Source organism: Ceratotherium simum, chromosome 14, assembly GCF_057802395.1.
Source record: "Ceratotherium simum simum isolate JZ-2026a chromosome 14, ASM5780239v1, whole genome shotgun sequence".
NCBI lineage: Eukaryota > Metazoa > Chordata > Mammalia > Perissodactyla > Rhinocerotidae > Ceratotherium > Ceratotherium simum.
Genome location: NC_141913.1, coordinates 19,256,470 through 19,277,522, shown reverse-complemented (window position 1 = coordinate 19,277,522; position 21,053 = coordinate 19,256,470). Strand labels below are relative to the sequence as shown.

The 21,053-nt window shown below is 37.9% G+C and overlaps 1 protein-coding gene across 2 annotated transcripts in view; it reads left to right on the top strand.

Moving 5' to 3' along the window:
• CDH2 (cadherin 2) overlaps positions 1-18,207 on the top strand; it is a 210,081-nt gene extending 191,874 nt beyond the window's left edge. For both annotated transcript variants that reach the window (XM_087439098.1, XM_087439099.1), the window contains 2 exons: positions 6,675-6,839; positions 16,811-18,207. In XM_087439098.1, coding sequence (XP_087295224.1) covers positions 6,675-6,839; positions 16,811-17,017 — 372 coding nt within the window. In that variant the 3' untranslated portion in view covers positions 17,018-18,207. The remainder of the gene's footprint in view (positions 1-6,674; positions 6,840-16,810) is intronic.
• The last annotated feature ends 2,846 nt before the right edge of the window (positions 18,208-21,053 follow it).

Genomic DNA, 21,053 nt, shown 5'->3' with positions numbered 1-21,053 from the left:
CGTGCTGGGATAGAATGACTTGGACTTGTCTGAGTGGTGACTTTTTTATTTTTTGTAAGGAGAAGTTGGAGCTTGGGTGAGGATGTGGAACTGAAGACACATTTAGATGGCTAGACCTTTTGTCTGCCAAGACAGACAGTGGTTCGAAGAGTTAAGAAATGTGCTTGTCTTGGTAGGGCTGTAACTGAATTACCTGGAAAGGATGAGAAATTACAAACATTAGGATAAAAAACAAATTTCAGATTCCACAAGGCTCTGTGTAGCTGTGTCCTCACTTCTTCCAGCAGCCCCTCTTCCACGGCTAATTGCACCTTCACTTTCCATATTTTCTTAATAGTGTATATATGATATTAAATTTTCATTATTTTAACTGTGTCCTTTTTAAAGACATTACACCAAAAACTCTCTGAGGTCAGTAACTGAGTCTATGACCCAAGAGACTCTTCCGAGAGTATTTGTTGAATCAAATCTAATTGAATTGTATTTGCTGCATTTTTCCAAAAGAAAATGCCATAATTTTACAACGAGAAGTAAATTGTGGTGAAATTTCAACAGTGCTAGTTTCTGAAGCCAAACCATAATTTTGCACCAAAGAATGAACCTTCAGCTCATTCATAATTCTGAAAACAGAAATTTAAAAGAAGCTGTGACAGGGCAGCATTCACAGTAAACCATGGAAGCAGAAACAATGAATGTGTTCCCTCTTAATGGGGATTCAGCTACCTCCCTTGTGGGAAGTGGAAAACTGACTCTCCAGTGCGATTAAAATGTATATGAAAGCAGAGAATGGAGGTCCTTCGTCTGTCCCCAAGTTACTTCATCTCTATTAAGTTTATGATTCAAACCAGAAAAGCTTTTAGCAAATCTTTTGTTTTGGGGGACTTTAATAATTCAGAAGATCTACTTAGTTTTCCACCTCATTTCGCCTGTGTAGATAGTTACCATCATAACTGTATTTCGCTGGGGAAGAAAATCAGGTCGTAATGTAATTTACATAAAGCTTGCAAGGGTATTTGACTTACTTGTCAGCAGCTGTATGGTAATGTGTTGACACCTTATCTTTATTTTATTCAATTAATTTAATGCCAGGAGCTACAGAGGGTGAGATAATAATGCTCTTTTCTTCCACCTTCCGTTTGTTTTTGTGTCTGTCTGAAGAGTTTCTTGCCTGTGCCCTAGTCAGCTTTTTTCCAGATAACCCTTTTTTTCCTTCAGAATTTTGTCCATTTACTTTCATGTTAGTATTTTTATTTCTCTCAGTCACTCAGTCTTGAGACATAAAAAATGTTTACCTTATCTAGAGGGGCATTTTAAAGTTGCTTGCCTTTGCTACTATAAAAGGAGAATTTTCCACTTGTACCAGCCCTGGCTCAGGAGATAGCAAAACTGGCTGTTGTGTTTCATCACTGGTTCTCACCAGTGAAGGCTGATAAAGACCATGAACTTTGAGTACCTCCCCCTCCCAGTGTGCCAGAACCTTGTTGGACCTACGTGAAGATTCCTTCTTGACTAAAAATCAATGAGGCTTGTTTTAACCAACCGTGCACAGACTAGAGTACTAGATCCCAGTGCATAATTAGCATAACCACCTTGAACTCCCCTTCCAGCACTTAAAACCTCTCGTGTTTCCCCCCTCAGCAGACTGTTTGGTACGTTTCTTCTCTGGCCCTGGCAAGGAGATGCAGCTTTTTGCTTTTTATTTCACTCCCCCTGGTTGGCCTCTGTTGTACCTTCCACACTGCTTAACTGAGGCCGTGACCTTGGACAAATCATTAACCTCTCTGAGCTGCAGTAATCAGTGAAATGGAACAACACCCACTTGGAATGATTTTTGCTTGGAATATGTGAGATATCACATGAGAAAACACCTAGTGTAATTTCTAACAGGTGACAGGCACCAAATAATAAGTCAGTCTCCTTCTTTCACACTCTCAGAGTTGAAAATGGCATCGGACACCCCATGGCACTCCTGAAATCCTTGTGAAACAGTAAATGAATGTTTTCATAACTCTCTAAAAGAGACTTAGTTGCACAATTCTGTAGATTCTACCAGCAATATAGCTTTCTGATATTTTTGCCTGGGATTCCAGAATTTCAATTTATACTGATGCAGTATTTTATTTTATTTAAGGTAGATTCGTGATATTATTTTCTGAACCAATTATAAATCATTGCAACTTAGTGGACTTAAACAAGAAAAGCCAAAACCAGAGTTTTAGCTGCTAACTTACTAACTGTCCCAGAATTGTATCACCCTTAAGACATTTTAAATCATAGACAAACAAAAAGTATTTTCCCTTACTTGCAATGTTAATATCTAAAAACCCTACTTCCAATGGTCATTGCCAAATAGCACATGTTCCAAACATTAGTTAAAACAGGATTTTCCTTGGCCTTCATTTGAAAATTAGATTTCTTTGGGACGTTAACATTGTGAAGGTTGACAATTGTAAGAGAAGTTTCAGATCCACTTTTTCTCTAGAGGGTTTTAAGAACCAAATAAAGACTTCTTCTTGGATTGTTTCTTTATAATCTTCAGAAGTAAGGCCATGAACCCAAGGACCTTGAGAATGTTTTCGGTCTCTGTAATTCTCTTTATAATTCTCATCCTACATGTTGTAATTTGTGTGTTTACGTAAAGCATTATGGGATTGTAAAGATGTATAATTTAGAAGGTTCACATGGAGTGACCCTTTATCAAAAGGCTTACAATTGGGCCCTCAGGTCAGGACCTCTGCCATATAACACAGATGGATGTGGACAGAAAAGCCCATCCCTGTGACCTGAGGACACTTCAGATTTTTATATCCCGTATTTGCAATAGACTGGAGAAACCATCCCAGAGAAACTTTAAGCCATGTTTTAACCCAGTTTCTAGCTTCCTGTAGATCAGTGGTCTTCTGCTTCTTTTTTGATAGCAGCATAACTGAGGAACATGACATGTTTCCATCATTATGGGGGCACTTGCCATGGCAGTGAGTCTCAGCGATAGGACCGAGGGTCTTTCTCTCCCTCCTCCTTGTGAATTACTGCTATGGAGTGTAATGTGACCCAAGGCACGTTTCTTGAATTGGTTGCTCTTTTGAACATCTGGCATGAATATCATCGCTGAGACTTAATTCAACACATTTTTTAATGAGCACTTTCTATGGGCCTGACATATTGATAGTGGAAAGGACTGAGCAGGCCCACAGACATTTTAAGACTATTGTTGCTCACTGGTTCTTAAGGTAGTAGAAAAAGGCTATCAAAAGAAAGATAAAAACCTATAAATTAATATGCTATTATATGTATACACTAATAAGTGAAGCTGGCTTCATGGAGATGCTCTCCTATTCCAGAGGGGACAGCTGCTATCAGCTGTAGCAAATTGTTATGTCAGAATTTAAGCTCTGTTTTGTCAGATCTTCCTATTTTCAGGTGAAATATCTCTATATCTAAACGTTGACAACTTATTAGAAAATTTTTGAAATACTGCTGGCCAATCAAAATGGATTTGTGTTTGTCACCTGTGGTTATAGTGGGAGCTATATAAGAAATCAGGGTGGATGGGCTCTTTCCAGTTAAGGCATAGTGAGAGCAAGGCTCTCCTGCCTCTATTGCTCTAGTTATGACAAAGAAATTCTTCTGTATACTTACACAGAATTATAATATAATATACTGAGGACTATTGAGGAGTATGTCACCAGGTTAAAGACAGTCCTTAAATATAAGATTCAATTACTTAATTTCACGTAATTCAGACTTCTAATAAAGCATTGTATACCCTCAGCATAAAAATATTTATTAACTGTCATCAGTATACTTACAATCTGTTTTCCCCTTTCTGCAAAAAGCTTCAATGAGGGTCAGAAGGCACACTTACTCATGGTTTACCCCATTCTAGTAAGCTTGCTGGTTAGGCAATTACACATGGTCTGGAAAAACGTGCTTCTTAGTGTGTAAGCATCCAAAACTCTCTAAATAAATCCCTCTTTTTATTTCGTATAACATTTTAGCCTTTCAAAGGCTTTCACTTCTGTTATATCATTGTATGCCTTTGCTTTAAGATAGTCTCTAAATAACTCATAAATTCTATAAAATTTAAAATGGAACACATTTGTGCAAGATCAAGATATTTTCACTCAAGTTTTGTACGCGTGCTCTGAAATAATCTATCCTGAGAAGAGGCAACAGCATTCTCAGGCCTTTCCTCATGCTGTTGATTCTTCCAGAACCATCCTTTCTCCCTGGCCCATGTACTGTTCAAGGTTCAAACCTAACGCTAGCTTTCCCTCTCTGAGCATTTTCTACTTTGCAGTTTACCAAGGTTACACCCCACACTGGCTTGTGCTCCTCCTCTTGTGCCTGCCTCACCTCCCGTATCACCTGTACACTCGGAGGAGGAGGAGCTTTCCCTCAGTGCCTTCACCAGTTACGTTAGTCGAATCTCTTGGTAAGGAGTTGTTTAGGGGAGTGTTGTCAGGATGAGGGTGTCTCAAGGAGCATAGAGTTAACTTTCAGGTCAACGGTTTGAAGTCAGACACACCTGGTTTTGATTCCCATCTTCACACCACGTGCCAGCTGTGTGACCTTGGGCAAGTTACTCAACCAACCTCTCTGAGTCTGTTTCTTCTAAAAAGATGATGGTAAAACATTCTCCATGGGTTTGTTAGAGTATTAGTGAGAAGACGCTTATCAAGAGGCTGGTGTAGTGCCTGGTGCTTAGTGGGTATGAAGGTCAGTGACCTTTCTCTCCTTTGTCTCTTTTGTTGTTTTAATCATTCCTCACATTCCTGTCCCTCCACACTCATCTATCTGGTTTGTTACTCTCTAAATCCAACCTTGTAGCTCGGCCTTGACTCACTCTCCTAGATGACTGTATAGAGAGTGTGGCTTTGAAGTCTAATGCATGTGGAGTCAGGGTCTGTCTCCGTGTCTTAGTAGATCTGGGACCATGGACTAATTACTTCAGTTATTTGAGACTCACTTTCCTCAGCTCTTAAAATGGGAATAATAAAACTTGATATCACACAGTGTTGTTCAGAGGATTCAAGGAGCGAACATATGTAAAGCACTTCGAACATTGCCAGAACGTGGTAAATATTCAAGCGTTGAATAAATCAAAACCACTATAGAAATACTACAAATTGTTATAAGCTGGTTTTAGACAAAGAGATGAAGCCTGAACTATAAAGAGTACCAGGAAATCTGTACTTTCTGTAAATATCAACATTAAATTAGAGATTTTTGGTTAAGCTGGGGATGTGACATTATATATCACTGGAATTTAGGGTTTTGAAAACTACAAAGTATTTGCCTAAACCTAAAATTCTGGTGCATGTCCACACTACAGTTGGTTTCTTTATACATTCCTGTCTAGCTGGCTGATGTTAAAGCTGAAAATAGTTCTGAGGGCCCAACCTATGCCCAGAACGTCCTTCTTCACAAGTTCTGCTCTGCCCGTCTGAGAGTGGACAGGCTGTTTTCCCAAGACATTCCCACAGGGCTGCATTGGAAGGGAAACCACTCTCCATGGCCTAGCACTGCTTGGCCAGAGTTGAAAAACTTTTTCTGTAAAGGACCAGCTAGAAAGAGTTTGTGGGCCCCATATAGTCTCCATGGCATATTCTTCTTCTTTGTTGTTATTGTCATTTTCAGTAACCCTTTAAAAATGTTTTCAGACTCTAGACCACTGCAGGGAGGAAGGGAGGATTGAAGAGTGGCGTCAAAAACTGGATGAACTAATGCCTTCCTTTAGGGAAAGGGAAAAGGAATCTACATCATTTTTTTTTTTTTTTTTTAGTATGAAAGACATTGTAGTGGAGGAAAGTTTTCCTCCACCCCCTTAGGGCCCCTGGCTGGGTCTGAAAATTAAACTAACAAGGACAGATTAACAGGAGAAAGGCGTAGACATTTTATTGAACTTTCACATGTACATGGGAGCCTTCACAAGAGAATGAAGACCCAAAGTGACCAGAGCAGGAAGTTTTTATGCTTTCTAGATAAAGAAACAATAAATTTGTAAAGAATTGACAAGACCAAGGGTTTGAGGTAGAGGTAGTAAATGGTGAAGAAGTGACTAGGAAGATAGGGGTTAGTGTGACAACGTTTGTGCAGAGCTCTTGGTCCCAAATTCCCTGTCTCTTGTGATAAGAATGTCTTTCCTTCTCCTGGTACAAGGAGGGGACCTTTCACATGGGAGCTGTGTAATGTGTTTTAGGAAGGAAAGGCAAGGGGGAGTAGCAGTCAGTGACCTTCCTGCTTCTGCTGGTTTGTTTTTTTTTAATTTCTTTGACTTAAGATATTTAATATGCCAAGGTGCCATATTTTAGGGTAGTGTGTCCTGAACCCCATTAAGTTAGCACCTTTGCTTCTATGATACAACTATATTTTCCAGTCAGTTTTTCAGTCATGTTATAGTGGGACCTCGTCTCATTGCTGTTTTCCATTGGAAACTGATGAAGAACATAGTAAAGCAGATGGAGCACAGACTGTAGAAATGAAAAACACAGAAGAAAGAGCTGTGTGAAAGAAATATTTAATCATAACAGGAAAAACTCAGAGTGGCAACTTTTCCATTATGTTAAATTTCACTCATTTCTATGCATTCTGGGGATGTGTTTAAAAGCAAAAGCGGTAATTTTCCATCTTTATGCCCATCTACCATGGGTTTTTGATTTTGTCTTTTGCAGGACTATGACTTGAGCCAGCTCCAGCAGCCTGATACCGTGGAACCTGATGCCATCAAGCCTGTAGGAATCCGACGGCTGGATGAGAGACCCATTCATGCAGAGCCCCAGTACCCGGTCCGATCTGCAGCCCCACACCCTGGGGACATCGGAGACTTCATTAATGAGGTGCGAAGAGAGGCTCACTTTCTTTATCAAGGCGTTTATTTTATGCTAGTGGTTAGCTCTGTGTAGACCACAAATTGCTTGGAATACAGCTGTGTAGTGCATTAAAACACACTTGTTTTTCTTAAGTTCATCTTTGTGTGAAAGCAAATATGGCTTCAATAATAGAGAACAGATTTAATTGCTTTGATCGACCAAAAAGAGATCTATCAATTCATACTCTACATTTGTAAATGACATTCATATACATTATCAGTATTAGTCACACTATCTCCAAAAGGATTTTTTTCCCTAGATTACAAGTCACAAACAGACTAACAATATTATAGCGTATTCTAATTTCATTTATTAGCACTGATGAATGTAATCATAGTTCACTTTCATTTTCCCCACCCTGTACCCTTTAAGTCCCATGAATGGTGAGAATTCAGTGCCTACCCAATGACTAGAGGGTTCCATCAAATGAGATTAGTAGGAAGAGTGGCTAAATTAAATATTGTGTAAGTGATTTAAATACTTGTCTAGTTGAGGAGTTTTAAGAGCTTCTGTAAGAGGCAGCTAATTCTCTGTTGAATATAACAGATACGATTTTCACTGTCAAAATTATTATGGCATTCTTTTATATCATTACTGACCAAGAGTTCTGCCACATTTAATACTTAAGTTTTGAAGTAAAATAATTTATGCTGCTGTTTTTGATCATGTTTCACTGCAGTTCTCCTTTTGAATTTTTATTGTATGTATACGTATTGATATTGATTATGAATATGTGACAAGACTCGTCCTCTGGCCATATCCTCCTGCTCAGTGTCTCCAATATCAGAATTGGGCTCAGTGCATTACAGAGTGGAATGCTTCTGTCCTATATATTGCCTTCAGTTGTGTGCTGATAAGACTCTTATTTCCTAGGCTTCCTTGAAATAGTTGTATATTATGTATACATAATCAATATACCTTAGGTTTTTAGGTGCTCATATAGTTTGTAGGCAGCCAGCCTTGATGGTCTAGTGGTTAAGATTTGGGACTCTCACCGCCCTGGCCCAAGTTCGTGAGAGGATGGGGCAAAAAGACGGGGCAGCGTTGCCTCTGTTGTAAACAGGGTTGTTCGGAGTCAGAATCAACTTTTGTAGAAAAAATTTTGAAACAAAGTTAGATTATTTACCCATCTTTACAAATATTCATTACCATCTATTCCTAAAATACATGTTGGTTTCTGAACATATGTATTCACTTCTATTAAATAGATAATAAGTATTAAATATACAATTTAATGGCCTGGTAGGAGAATTTGCAGGAATTTATATATATGACTAGATCTTTTTGAGTATGTAAGATTGCCTGATGATTTTACTTCTAATTTAGCTTGTGTCGTCATGAGGAATTGTTTAGTTATTCCTGTAGTTGTCTGTTTTCAAGATATAGCAAATCTTTTGAATGTAGGTGTAGGAACTAGACTTTTTTAAAGCAAGAATTCTAGCTTCAGTGTAATTCAGCAAATGCTTAACTGAATATTTCTGCCCATCCCTAAAGTGTCAGTATTCTGTGGGATTCCATCCCATCCATGACACTCTTCTTTTCTCAGTGATAAAGTTCAAGCACTAAGCGTCATTTATAAAGCTATTTGTAATCTGATTCCTGCCCTCTTCCCCCACCACATTCCCTTCCTTTGCTGCAGCCCCACTGAACCATTTGCAGTTTCTCAAAAGCATCACAGTTTTGACTATAATGTAACTTCTCCAAAGCCCTCATTACCTTCTTGACCATCAGTGAGACATCTACGTAGCCTTCAGATTCAGCTCAAACATCCCCTTCTCTGTGAAGCCTTCTTTGATCCCTCTGGGAGGGTTAGCAGGGCGCCTCCTCTGTCGTAGCCTTCACCACTGGGGTGTAACTGTCAATATTTCTCTCTCCCATGTGAGTAGGTATGTTCTCTCCAGGACAAGGACTATTTCTTGTTCATTTTTGTGTAACCTAAGCATCTATTATGTTGCCTAGCTCTTGGATTTTGTTGTTTTAAGGAAATCAGGTACTGTGTCAGGTGTGTAGGGCATGAAGCTATGAGCACCACCCAATTTTCAGTTGATGGGGATTCACTGGGGCCCAAGTCTGGAGCCTTTCACTCCACTGATGCTGATTACATTCAGAAAAGGAGGATATTGGTTGTTCTAAGTTGTATTTTAATATGTGCTTTGTGTTTGTGTGTATGTGTTTGTATCTATATGTGTGTTCATTCATCCTTTTTACAGGGGCTGGATTTTCTTCAGTATGGAGGAGTGTATCTAGTTAATAAGGTTCCATTACCCAGCCCTTCTAATGCCACAGTAGAAAGAGTTATAGTAGGAATTTCCATTTGGAATTTCCTTTCCCTAAAACAGTGCCCAAATACACAGCCTAAAAAGTGGCTCAAGACCATAGCAAACATGTCAATAGTTACATGAAAAACTGTGCCAAACAACTGATTTGCAAATTAACTTGCAGAATACAATCAATTCATAATTTGAGGATTGTCTGCATTTGTTAAACATGGCTCATTTTGAAATTATCTTGAGCTTGGTTTAGGATCATTCATTCAGCAAATAGCTATTGAATGTCAATTGTGTGTACATAACTATGCTAGTAATACGTAGATAAGAAAATAAATTAAACCTAGATTCTCTTTGTGTGTGCTAGCACAGTCTGTATACCAGGCAAACATTCTGGTATCTGAAGCCTTACTTTGCTGGGCATAGGAGGCCCCTTGGGTCTGGTTCTTACTTGGCATTACAGTTTCATCTCAGGCCCCCCCCTCAACCTGCATCTTACCGGCCAGCGACAGAGACCTCTACTTGTAGTTCTCAGGCTAAGCTTGTAATTCCATGCTAGTGCCTGTTCCTATGCTGTTCCTGCTGCCTGGAATGCCCTTTCCCCTTTTTCTAGATGTTAGTTCCTTCATTAAGTCTTTACCAGCCAAAAAGGATCAGGCACACAGAGTATGGGGCAGGCGCCATCCAGTGGCATCCCATCGTACCCGGAACTTGCCTCCCTTTACAAATCCTGTCCTAAAGTTCCCTTCTGCCTCCCCTCTGAGCACCCCCAGGGTCCAGGGGAAGAGATGTCTATCCCTGAGGGACGGTATGGGGCACATTGGTTTGGTAAGTACGTGAACGGACGAAAGGATCACGTTTGGAAATCGTTCCCCAAATAGCTACTGAATCCATGACATTGAATGGGATTGTAGGATAAAGAAATGTGGAAGAGAAGGGAGACCAAAAATCTACACCCAGTAATGCCCTACATTTGGACACAGGAAGAAAGGCTAAGGAAGTTAAGGTGTCACAGAAAATAGCTAAAAAGAAGGTCCAGGGATGGGGTGGTCAGTTCTGTGGGAAAATTCAGGGGCGTGAAACTGTCAAAATTGTATCTCTGTCAATGTCAGAGATACATTGAAACACACTATATAGATTCTTCCATCTAAGACACCCATTAAGATTTGTTCAATATCTTTCTATAACTGGACAGGTGAAAGTAAATACATATAAAGTTGTAAAACAGTTGAAGACACCTAGAAATAACTCAAGCATATTTTATAAATACATTTAAAAATGCAAACAGATTTCTTTCTCTCCAGGTCTTATTTGATTTAGCACAGAACCAAATGTTCCAAAGGAAGAATAATGTAGTGATGATTATAATTGGGGTGTTTTTATAGATGTACGGAATAGGTAAGCTCATAAGAACATTTTCTAGTTTGTTTATTTAAATAATGAATAAATGTTGCCTTGAATCTCAAAGATGATAACTTATTTCCAGTCTGGTGTAGGTAGAGTAAAATAAATCAAACATTTTTGAATTTCAGCTACAGAATTTCATTCTGTTTTGAGGTGTTTAAACATGACCTTTAGAGGGTAAAGAGTTGAAACAAATTCATTTAATCTCAGCCCGACCGTAGATATTAGCATACCTCCAATAACTCTACTAATCTTGTATATTTCTTTATCTCAGAAATATGAAAACCAAGGGCATACTTCTATTAAAAGACCAACTTTTGATTAATATCATTTAAAAACTTATGGAAGGTGCTTCTAGGATAAGTTGCTTAAGACTACTAAATTTTAAAACTTTTGGCTTTTTTCTCCTATTCATTAAATTTGTCCTCTTTAAAATATCTCTATCCACTCTTATAGAAGTTGAGGGTTTATGTTCAAATCCAGCTGCCTCACTTAATAGCTCTGTTACCATGTACAAGGTGAAGGTCCTTGGATTTCCAGTTTTCTTATTTATAAAATGGGGATACTAATAGAACCTCCTTTGAAGATTGCAGTGAGGACTGAATAGTATAATCCATGTAAAGTGTTTGGTATAGTGCCTGTCACATAGTAAACTAATCTCTTAATTATTATCAGTATGATATTAATTATTATTATACGTCTCTTTTCAGGAGTAAAAACTTTCTACTTTCTTCTGATTATAAATAAAACAAATAAAAACCTCTCCTTCCAAACAAATCGCTTTGAGTAAAATGAAATTCCCAGAAAGGGAGATAGTAATGTTGGCATTGATAAGTGATATCACAGAAAGCCACTGTAATATAAACATGGTATACTTTTATGTCCACATATATTTTAAACCTAAATCCTGGGTTCTTCTGAAAGGAGTAGATATAAATATGAACAAGATGCTGAGGTGAAAAACTAAGCTTAGGACAGCAGTACAAGGTTAGCTTCTAGAATGCCTGTTGGATGTCAGGCCCTGTGTTGGAGAGCAGGAGATGAAATGAATACAGACAGCCTCTACAGGAAGGGCCGTCATAATCTAGCGCAACCCAAACATGGCAATAAAAATAAAGGGGACCAGAGAGACCACAGGAATTACTCCCGGTTGTGGTTGGGAGGAAAAACCCTGCAGCAGAAGTGACATTTTTAATGGGCTTTAAACAATGGATGGATGGATGGATGGATGGATATTAATCAGATGAAAACATATGAGAGGGGACATTTCAAACAAAAATATTTCAGCTAGCAGGAAATGAATATGCGAATAACATAGAGATACACAAGAACATGACATTTTTAGGTTTGGGGGAATTTGGGTGCGTAATTTGGTGCATAATTCAGTTGTGGTTGCTGGAGTTGAGAATAGCTGAAACAGAAAAGGTGGGCGAACAGTGCAGGTTCACCGAATGCTCTCTAAAGAGTTTTGACTTTATCCTATAGGTTACCCAAACATCGGACATGTGAGTAACACCTTCTAGTTTTTTCCATGTCTGCACACTTCTTCTATTATTTACTGAAACTTTTAATCAGTTTTTAACTTAATTTTTTTAGTAAAGGAAATTGCTTTAAAGTGGCCCTGCGCCAATTAAAAATCATCTTGCCTACCCCCGGGAACTCCTCCCTTATTTGGGAAACACTGCTATACGTGACAGAGAGCAATCAGAGAGTTTTACTTGGGAGAGTGACCTCAAATAACATCTGAGGGAGAAACCAATAATAGTTTGTAGGAGAGAAGCAGGAATAGTGCTGGGGGCAGGAAGACCAGTTCGAGAGGCTTTTGCTGTGGTCCAGGCAGGATCTAATGAGGACCTGAACTAAGGCCGTGGCACTGAGACAACAGAAGACAGAATGTCAGGGAATCAATAGGACCTCTTTCCTCTTGTATACCTCCTGTGTTCCCTCACTAAAGAATCTGGGTTTTTATAGTCCCTGTAAAAGCCTGTCTCCACCCGTAAAGCATAGGATCAGAAGTCTATAAATACAGTCTCAGCAAGAATTCAGCCAGAGACACAGCTTTTTCGTTTTTGCAGAGGTGCCTCAAACTATAGACAATAGTTCAGATTTATCCAGAGTTCAAGATCTGCCTCTGCAGGAAATGTGAAACAAGCACATACTTGTCTAGATTTAGTCAAAGTTAGATAAAGAAAGAAAAACACATGCAGTGAGTGTGTAAATTTGGTAACAGTACATTACACATCACATTACACATCATGTGAAATGGTGTCCACACTTAAGAATAAAGGGATCCCGTAAGGGAGGACCAGAAGGTTTTGTAGCCCACTGAATTTCTGCATTCATTCTGGTTGAGTGCCTGTCACTGTCACTTTCTCAGGACTTGACTATGATCTTTTTAGGATTACCAAATTAGTACTCAGAATTTATGTAATGCCTCTTCCAGAGAGTCGTATTTTATTCTTGGATAAAAATCAGTGCTATCCAAGTAGAGGGAACGTAAAGTACTTAACCTTCAACCTAGAAAGATAGCTTGCCTAAGAATTCTTGAAAAGTTCAGTGGTTTTTGCCCTTTTGTAATTGTTAAAACCTGAGACAGTGTGCACTGCTCTAGCATAACACAGTGATCTCTAATGGATTTTATGGCCTTAAGCTCTTTTTTAAAAAAGAAATGAAGAAAACATAGATTCAGAAACTACCAGGATGATCAGAAAGCCAAGGCAAGAGCTAAAAAAATTAAAAAGAAACGAATATTTCTTAAGAATCTCAACAGTAAGTATAGGACTAGATTACCACCAGTGTTATATTTATTTTAAGGAATTGAATTAGGGGACATTTGATGAAGAAGAGTCTTGAGTCCTTTAACACACCAGTGAAGACCAGACGGCTTCTAGCATTTATTCCCAAGTCATGGTAAACACAGGTCATTGCTTTCCTCGCCGCTGAATCCAGACATATTTGATACCTGCCATTGACTCTTTAGAGCTAATTTTCATCTTAACTTTTCCATATTTCCAGTTTGGTGCTGACACTATAAGGATTGGGCAGAGTCTGCATGTGTTTCCACTTAAAATTTGAATTGTGCTGGGGCCGGCCTGGTGGCGAAGCAGTTAAGTTTGTGCACTTCGCTTCAGCGGCCTGGGGTTCGCCTGTTCTGATCCTGGATGTGGACCTGCGCACTGCTCATCAGGCCATGCTGAGGTGGTGTCCCACACAGAGCGACTAGAAGGATGTACAACTATGACATACAACTATCTACTGGGGCTTTGGGGAGAAAAAAAGAAAAAAGGAAGAAGATTGGCAACAGATGTTAGCTCAAGGCCAATCTATCTTCCTCAAAAAAAAAAATTTGAATTGTACCGAAACAGATGACCTCAACACAGTGACCTTGGCCATTGTCTCTGTTGTCTGTATTATAAAGCATTTTTACTTAAGGTCATAATGAAAACTTAATGGTTGTCTTCAGAGGCCCACTCTCCTTATCAGGAGTTTCCTTGATTTTTCTTGATTTTCCTTCAGATCTTTCTTGGGTCCAGTTCTTGTGTGGACCCAAGTTAGACAGTGGTGAACTAAAGGAATCACCTACTGCTTAAATCTGCAGTTGCTAGATTTTGTAGGGAAAAGGAAAGAGGGGCACATGCTGACATTTGAATATAAACTCCACAAGGGCAGGCATTAGATCTTGTTTGTTCATAGCTGTGTGCCCACACTAGGCAGAATACATTACAATATAGATACTCAACAAATATGTCTTGAATTGAATAAATAAATGCAAACTAAATGAATGAAGGTGCCTTCTTTGGCTTTTGCTAGCTAAGGCTATGGAACCAATGACTCCAAAGTACTGTTGGCTTACACTAACAAAGGTTCACTTCTTGCTCAAGTTATATGTTAACTGTAGGCCGGCAGTGGCTTGGTTCCTCATCCACATGTCTTCTGTATTTCAGGATCCAGGCAGAAGGAAAACTCCCATCTGGGCAGGCCACTCTCCTGGCAGAGGGGAGAAGGAAAGGGAGCTGGTGAAAACACATTAGATAAAACTGTTCAAGAGTCTCCTGTTCTCTGCCGCTTACATTTCATGGTCAATGCCATTCCCAGAGCCCAGCCTGACAGTGGGTTGGGGAAGTAAACTCTGTCTACAGGGAGGTTCTTGTGGTGATGTGGGCGTCTGATCCACTGATGGGGAAAGGATGGTGAATCATGAGGACAGTAATACAATCTACCACAGAAGGGAACTATGAATTTTGAGAAATTGTAGTTTGTGAGTCTCAGTCTGAACAGAATTGCCCTGTAGCTTATTCTATAAATATGATAAAGAAAATCTTATCTAAAATTATTTATGTTTTATATATTGAAGTAGTTTGCTGAACACTGGCTTTGTTTTATTTTAATAGGCATTTCTGGGTTATGAATAGTATAACCTGATGTGAGGAAAAGTGGTGTTTAATTAAATGAGTAGGATTGTTGGTAAGAGAGACATGAGGATGGGAAAACTGGTAGTGTGTACTTTTCTCTTTTGTCTTACATTTATTTTTCTTTTTTCAAATTCCAAAGCACGAAATTTTTCTCTAAACTTTAAAAGGTCTTTTTTTTTTAACTAATATTCATTGAGCTCTAACAGGTGCCAGACACTGTGATGAGCCCTTGGGTCCCTTTATTCCATTTGGTCTTTGTAATGATCTTATTGTTGTTATTACAACAATGAGGATGAGGAAACGAAGCTTTTAGAATGAAGCTTATAGAACTCTATAGAACTTATAGAACCAGGTCCCACAGCTAATACTGTGTAGAGCTGAGTCTCAACCCAGAGTCTGATCTCTTAACCACTACACATACCGACTCTTACCTTCATTTTCATGCTCTTTTTCCCTCTTCCTCCTCTGTAAACTTGAAAGAATAAATAGATGAACACATACTGACTCACATATACGTACTCATAAAATGCATGTGGATTGGAAGGATTGATCTAAAGTAGGAATGTCCATGACATCTTGGCTAAGTGAGGCCACCATAAGCCCACAAGCATTTAAAAAGCAGAGTTGTGGAAAAAGAGAATGATTGTTTGGAGACTGATGTTGGTATACCTTGGAGTACTAAAATGGAACTGGGAAAAAAAATAGAGAAAATACCAAAAGGACCTAATATTGAATCCTTAAAAGTTTTGTAGAGCGTAATTATGAATTGGCTGCAGATACATGAATTATATATTAAAAAGCATCTTTTTGCTTTTTAAGAGTTGAATTAAGTTTATAAGTTAATAATTTCATTGGTTATTATTTTTTAAATTCTTTTTAAGAGCCACATATGTACATGTTATTTTTGATTGGCAGGATTCCCACCCCCCCCCATATTTATGCTACAAATGTGTAGATATGGGATCATGACTCTTCTAGTGCCTATTGGATCTAGAAGTCACAGTTTATCAATTAATTTCACATTTTGTGTTCTGTTAAGAACACAAATGATTTAATGAGTAATTTTCCTTAAATTTTAATCACATCTGGCCTGCCTTCATTTTTCCTTTGATATCGTTCCAAAATTAGGTCGAATACAGTGCCACTTCCTCCTTGAACTCCTAGCTCTCAGTGCTAGTCTGATTTTTTTTTCAGTATCGTGATGACTTTTGTCTAGACTTTGTAGTTTTGTTGCGATTTGTTTCATATTATAGTAATGCCTATTATGCTAGGTTGTAAGCTTGTAGAGTACAAGGACCATATGGCACTCATTTGTATGCCCCTCTCTTGGCCTTGGCTATAATTCCTGTTAAACCTATCACTGTCAAAATCCTTTGACTCTGACTCTGGATAGATTAGGGTCCACATATCACATGATTTCATAGCCCTCTGTGTTACTCTATGTAACTCATTCCACCATTAATTACTCACTCAAAAGTGGTCTTACCCAGTGCACTACTATACAGATGCATTAGCGGACTTCATTAAGATCCTCCCTTCTCGGCTTCAAGCAGTTGGCCATTCATTTCTGCCACCTATCAAACACATCCTCCAGTTAACCCCCTCCCGTTGAATGCCTTGGCCTCACGGAGCTAGACTCCTTAGGATTCTTTCTTTGCAGAGGAAAGACAAAAGTGAGTTTTTGTCTAACTTTCAAACACGGCGGTAACCCCAATTTCCGAGGGTTGAAAATGTTGTCGTCTGCAAATGGAAACTTACAAACAAGTGTTTGATGCCATGGAACCGCTAGGATCTGCTTGTGGATTTGCAAATTGTAACCGTCTCTTCATTCTTTCTTTATCTTTCCAAATTGTAGGGCCTTAAAGCTGCTGACAATGATCCCACAGCTCCACCGTATGACTCCCTCTTAGTCTTTGACTATGAAGGCAGTGGCTCCACCGCTGGGTCCTTGAGCTCCCTGAATTCCTCCAGTAGTGGTGGCGAGCAGGACTATGACTACCTGAACGACTGGGGGCCACGCTTCAAGAAACTCGCTGACATGTACGGTGGAGGTGACGACTGAACTTCAGGGTGAACTTGGTTTTTGGACAAGTACAAACAATTTCAACTGATATTCCCAAAAAGCATTCAGAAGCTAGGCTTTAACTTTGTAGTCTACTAGCACAGTGCTTGCTGGAGGCTTTGGCATAGGCTGCAAACCATTTTGGGCTCAGAGGGAATATCAGTGATCCAATACTGTTTGGAAGAACACTGAGCTCAGTTACACTTGAATTTTACAGTACAGAAGCACTGGGATTTTATGTGCCTTTTTGTACCTTTTTCAGATTGGAATTAGTTTTATGTTTAAGGCTTTAATGGTACTGATTTCTGAAACGATAAGTAAAAGACAAAATATTTTGTGGTGGGAGCAGTAAGTTAAACCATGATACGCTTCAACACACTTTTGTTACATTGCATTTGCTTTTATTAAAATACGGAATTAAACAAACAAACAAAAACTCATGGAGCGATTTTATTATCTTGGGGGATAAGACCATGAGATTGGGAAAATGTACATTACTTCTAGTTTTAGACTTTAGATTTTTTTTTTCACTAAAATCTTAAAACTTATGCAGCTGGTTGCAAATAAAGGGAGTTTTCATATCACCAATTTGTAGCAAAATCGAATTTTTTCATAAACTAGAATGTTAGACACATTTTGGTCTTAATCCATGTACACTTTTTTTATTTACTGTATTTTTTCCACTTCACTGTAAAAATGGTATGTGTACATAATGTTTTATTGGCATAGTCTATGGAGAAGTGCAGAAACTTCAGAACATGTGTATGTATTATTTGGACTATGGATTCAGGTTTTTTGCATGTTTATATCTTTCGTTATGGATAAAGTATTTACAAAACAAGGTGACATTTGATTCAATTGTTGAGCTGTAGTTAGAATACTCAATTTTTAATTTTTTAATTTTTTTTTTATTTTTTATTTTCTTTTTTGTTTGGGGAGGGAGAAAAGTTCTTAGCACAAATGTTTTACATAATTTGTACCAAAAAAAAAAAAAAAAAGGAAAGAAAAGAAAGGGGTGGCCTGACACTGGTGGCACTACTAAGTGTGTGTTTTAAAAAAAAAATGGGAAAAAAAAGCTTTCAAACTGGAGAGACTTCTGACAACAGCTTTGCCTCTGTATTGTGTACCAGAATATAAATGATACACCTCTGACCCCAGCGTTCTGAATAAAATGCTAATTTTGGATCTGGTGACTGGTTTGAACTTTTTCTTTTCTACTTGAGCTGCTTTGAATGTTGCACAAAGCCCCAGTACTGGAGTTGCGTTGAGAACAACAGTACAAAAATATGTATTTGTTCTTGCTCTCTTCACCATTGAAACCCTTAGCATGGCAGCCGTGTCCAGTGAGCGACAGAGAGAATCATTGTGGATCTTCTCATCACCATAGAAGAAGAATGTCAAGGGATGCAAGAATAGACTACACTGATGGTGGTGTACCAATCACATCCCTAACTTCAGTGAACTTGTTGTCATTCTTAACATCACCTATGTCTTCATTTCTTTCTGCTCAACCTTGTGGTTATACTAACTCTAATGGGTCTTCCCATTAGAGCACCAGCATAATTAAAACCTCAGTAAAAAGTTATAGGCCTGGCCCTGGAAACTGCAGTGGACACCTGGAATCCTCAGGCAATTCATTTAAGCCATTGTTTTATGTACTCAGTGAAATACACTTTGGTTGACTGGCTTCCATTTGTTGACCATTTTTTTCCAGCTTCATTGAGGTATAATTAACAGATAAAATTGTATAAAGTATTTAAGGTGTACAACGTGATAATTTGTTATATGTATGCATTATGAAATGATTTCCACAATCAAGTTACTTAACACATCCATCACCTCGTATATAGTTACCTTTGTGTGTGTGTGGTGAGAACACTGAAGATCTACTCTCAGCAAATTTCAAGTAGACACTACACTATTAGCCTGATATAGATAGTCACAGAGGACAGGAAAGGGAAACCATCTTACTAAATTTTGTAAAATTGTTCATGTATCTTACTATGATTTCATAAGTGAATTTTAAGAGACTTGAAATAATTCCCTCTGTATTTTTCTATTTGCTTCACGATCATATTCTTATATTGTACACTTTGAAAAACACTTACACAGTATACCTCCTCTAATTAACTCCATGTGTTTTTGCTTGACATAAAGATTATTTTATATTAGAGAGGGAAATTTACTTTTCTATTGATTCTCTCTGTAAGCAATACTTTCTTGTTACTTTTCTAATCATTAAATGCCAGAGCTTGCCTCTGGGAATTTCCATAATGAAACTCACTAAATTTGCTAATTGGGATAGTCTTTTCTAAAATAGATTCTTAGACTGTGCCTCTATGATGCTGTACATCCAAATGAAAACTGAACTATCTTTTTAAAATCAATCATCACAGCATTTAAAACTTGCATCATTTAGGTAAACACTCTTCTAATTATTTTTAATGTACAGTCACAGACTATATCTAATATATATATCTAAACTTTAAGCATTAATAATAAGTATTTTATATATTCACAGTCAGTAAATGGAAACGTTAATATTTTTCAAAGCTTCTCTTTTTTTTTTGCAGAAGTAATACATGGCTATATTTCCTTTTTGAAAACACTTAAAAAAAGAAACAGGAAACCAATAAAAAGTGGAAGCCCCCTGTCCTGCTATAAGAAGAACTTACGTTAGCTCTTTGGTGTGTAATGTCTAGTCGTTTCCAATATGCATTTTTACACACATATGTCTGTAAAGATTTTTTGTTTTGTTTCCATGAAAGTGGGACTGTAAATTATGCATTTTCCATAACTTACCTTTTTCACTAAGCATGTGTCTTGGAAATGTTTCCATATTAGTATATATGTACATCTACCTCATTCTTTTTAATTGCTACATAGTATTCCATAATATGGACATATAATTAATTTAACCATTTCCTAAGTAATTTGTTGTTTCCAATTTTTTCACGACTAAGAACAATGCTACAACTAACATCCTTGCGCATGTCTTGTTGCGTGGACTGTATTTCTCTAAATGAGATGCTTGCAGATGGGATTGCTGGATTAAAGAATGTGGAGAGAAGTTAATTAAATATGCTGAAATTATAAATTTTTAACATTACTTCAAAGTGCCTGTTAGCTAAAAGAAAATGAGGCTTTCTAAAAGCCAGCAACTTCCCCCTTTGGCAAAAGGATTTTATGCAGCTCAAAATAGTAACCACAAAATGTAAGACAATCTAGCCAAGGCCTTATTCTCTTTTCTTTGGAAGTTAGCCTTTGCGTCAGGCCACAGTACTAGTTTCAAGTACCCTGTAAAATGACTGTAACCATGGGAGGTCATAAAACCTTCAAAACTATATTTATGGATGTGGTTTGTGGACCCATCCAGAAATATGTTTTCTTAGATCATTCCTAGTGATTTGGATCTCTTCTGCAACATTGCCAGTAAAAACATACATACAGAGTGCTAGAACCTCTGTGAAATGGGTTATTTTCTATGATAAAATTATGTGCATTTTAAATGTTAATGAGACATGGCCAAATTGCCCTAATTAAAGACAACACCAGTTGACACTCCCACCAACATTTTATACAAATTTATAGACCCCATCAACAATCTTGAACACTACACGTGTTAAAAAGTTTTGCCAATATGACGGGCAACAAAAGATACCTCATGTTAATTATTACTTTCCCGATTACTAATGAGACAGATGGGTGACTTTTTTTCTCATATTTATGAGCCTTCTGTGTTTTTTCAAAGTGTCTGTTTTCATTTCCCTATTGAATTACTTGGCTTTTTCCAATTAATTAGTAAGAACTCATTGTATGCATTTTTTTCCTGGTCTTTTGCTAATCTTGTAAGTTTGTCTATGATATTTTGTCGTACTGAAATTTTTGTTTTATGTGATTTACTCTGTCAGTATTTTCAACTGTAGATTTTTGAGGTCTTGCCACCTCCAGACTATAAAGTTATATTGTTTTCTGTTTTCTATTGTTTTGCATTGACTTAGCTCTGTAATTCACCTGGAAATTATTTTGTATGAAG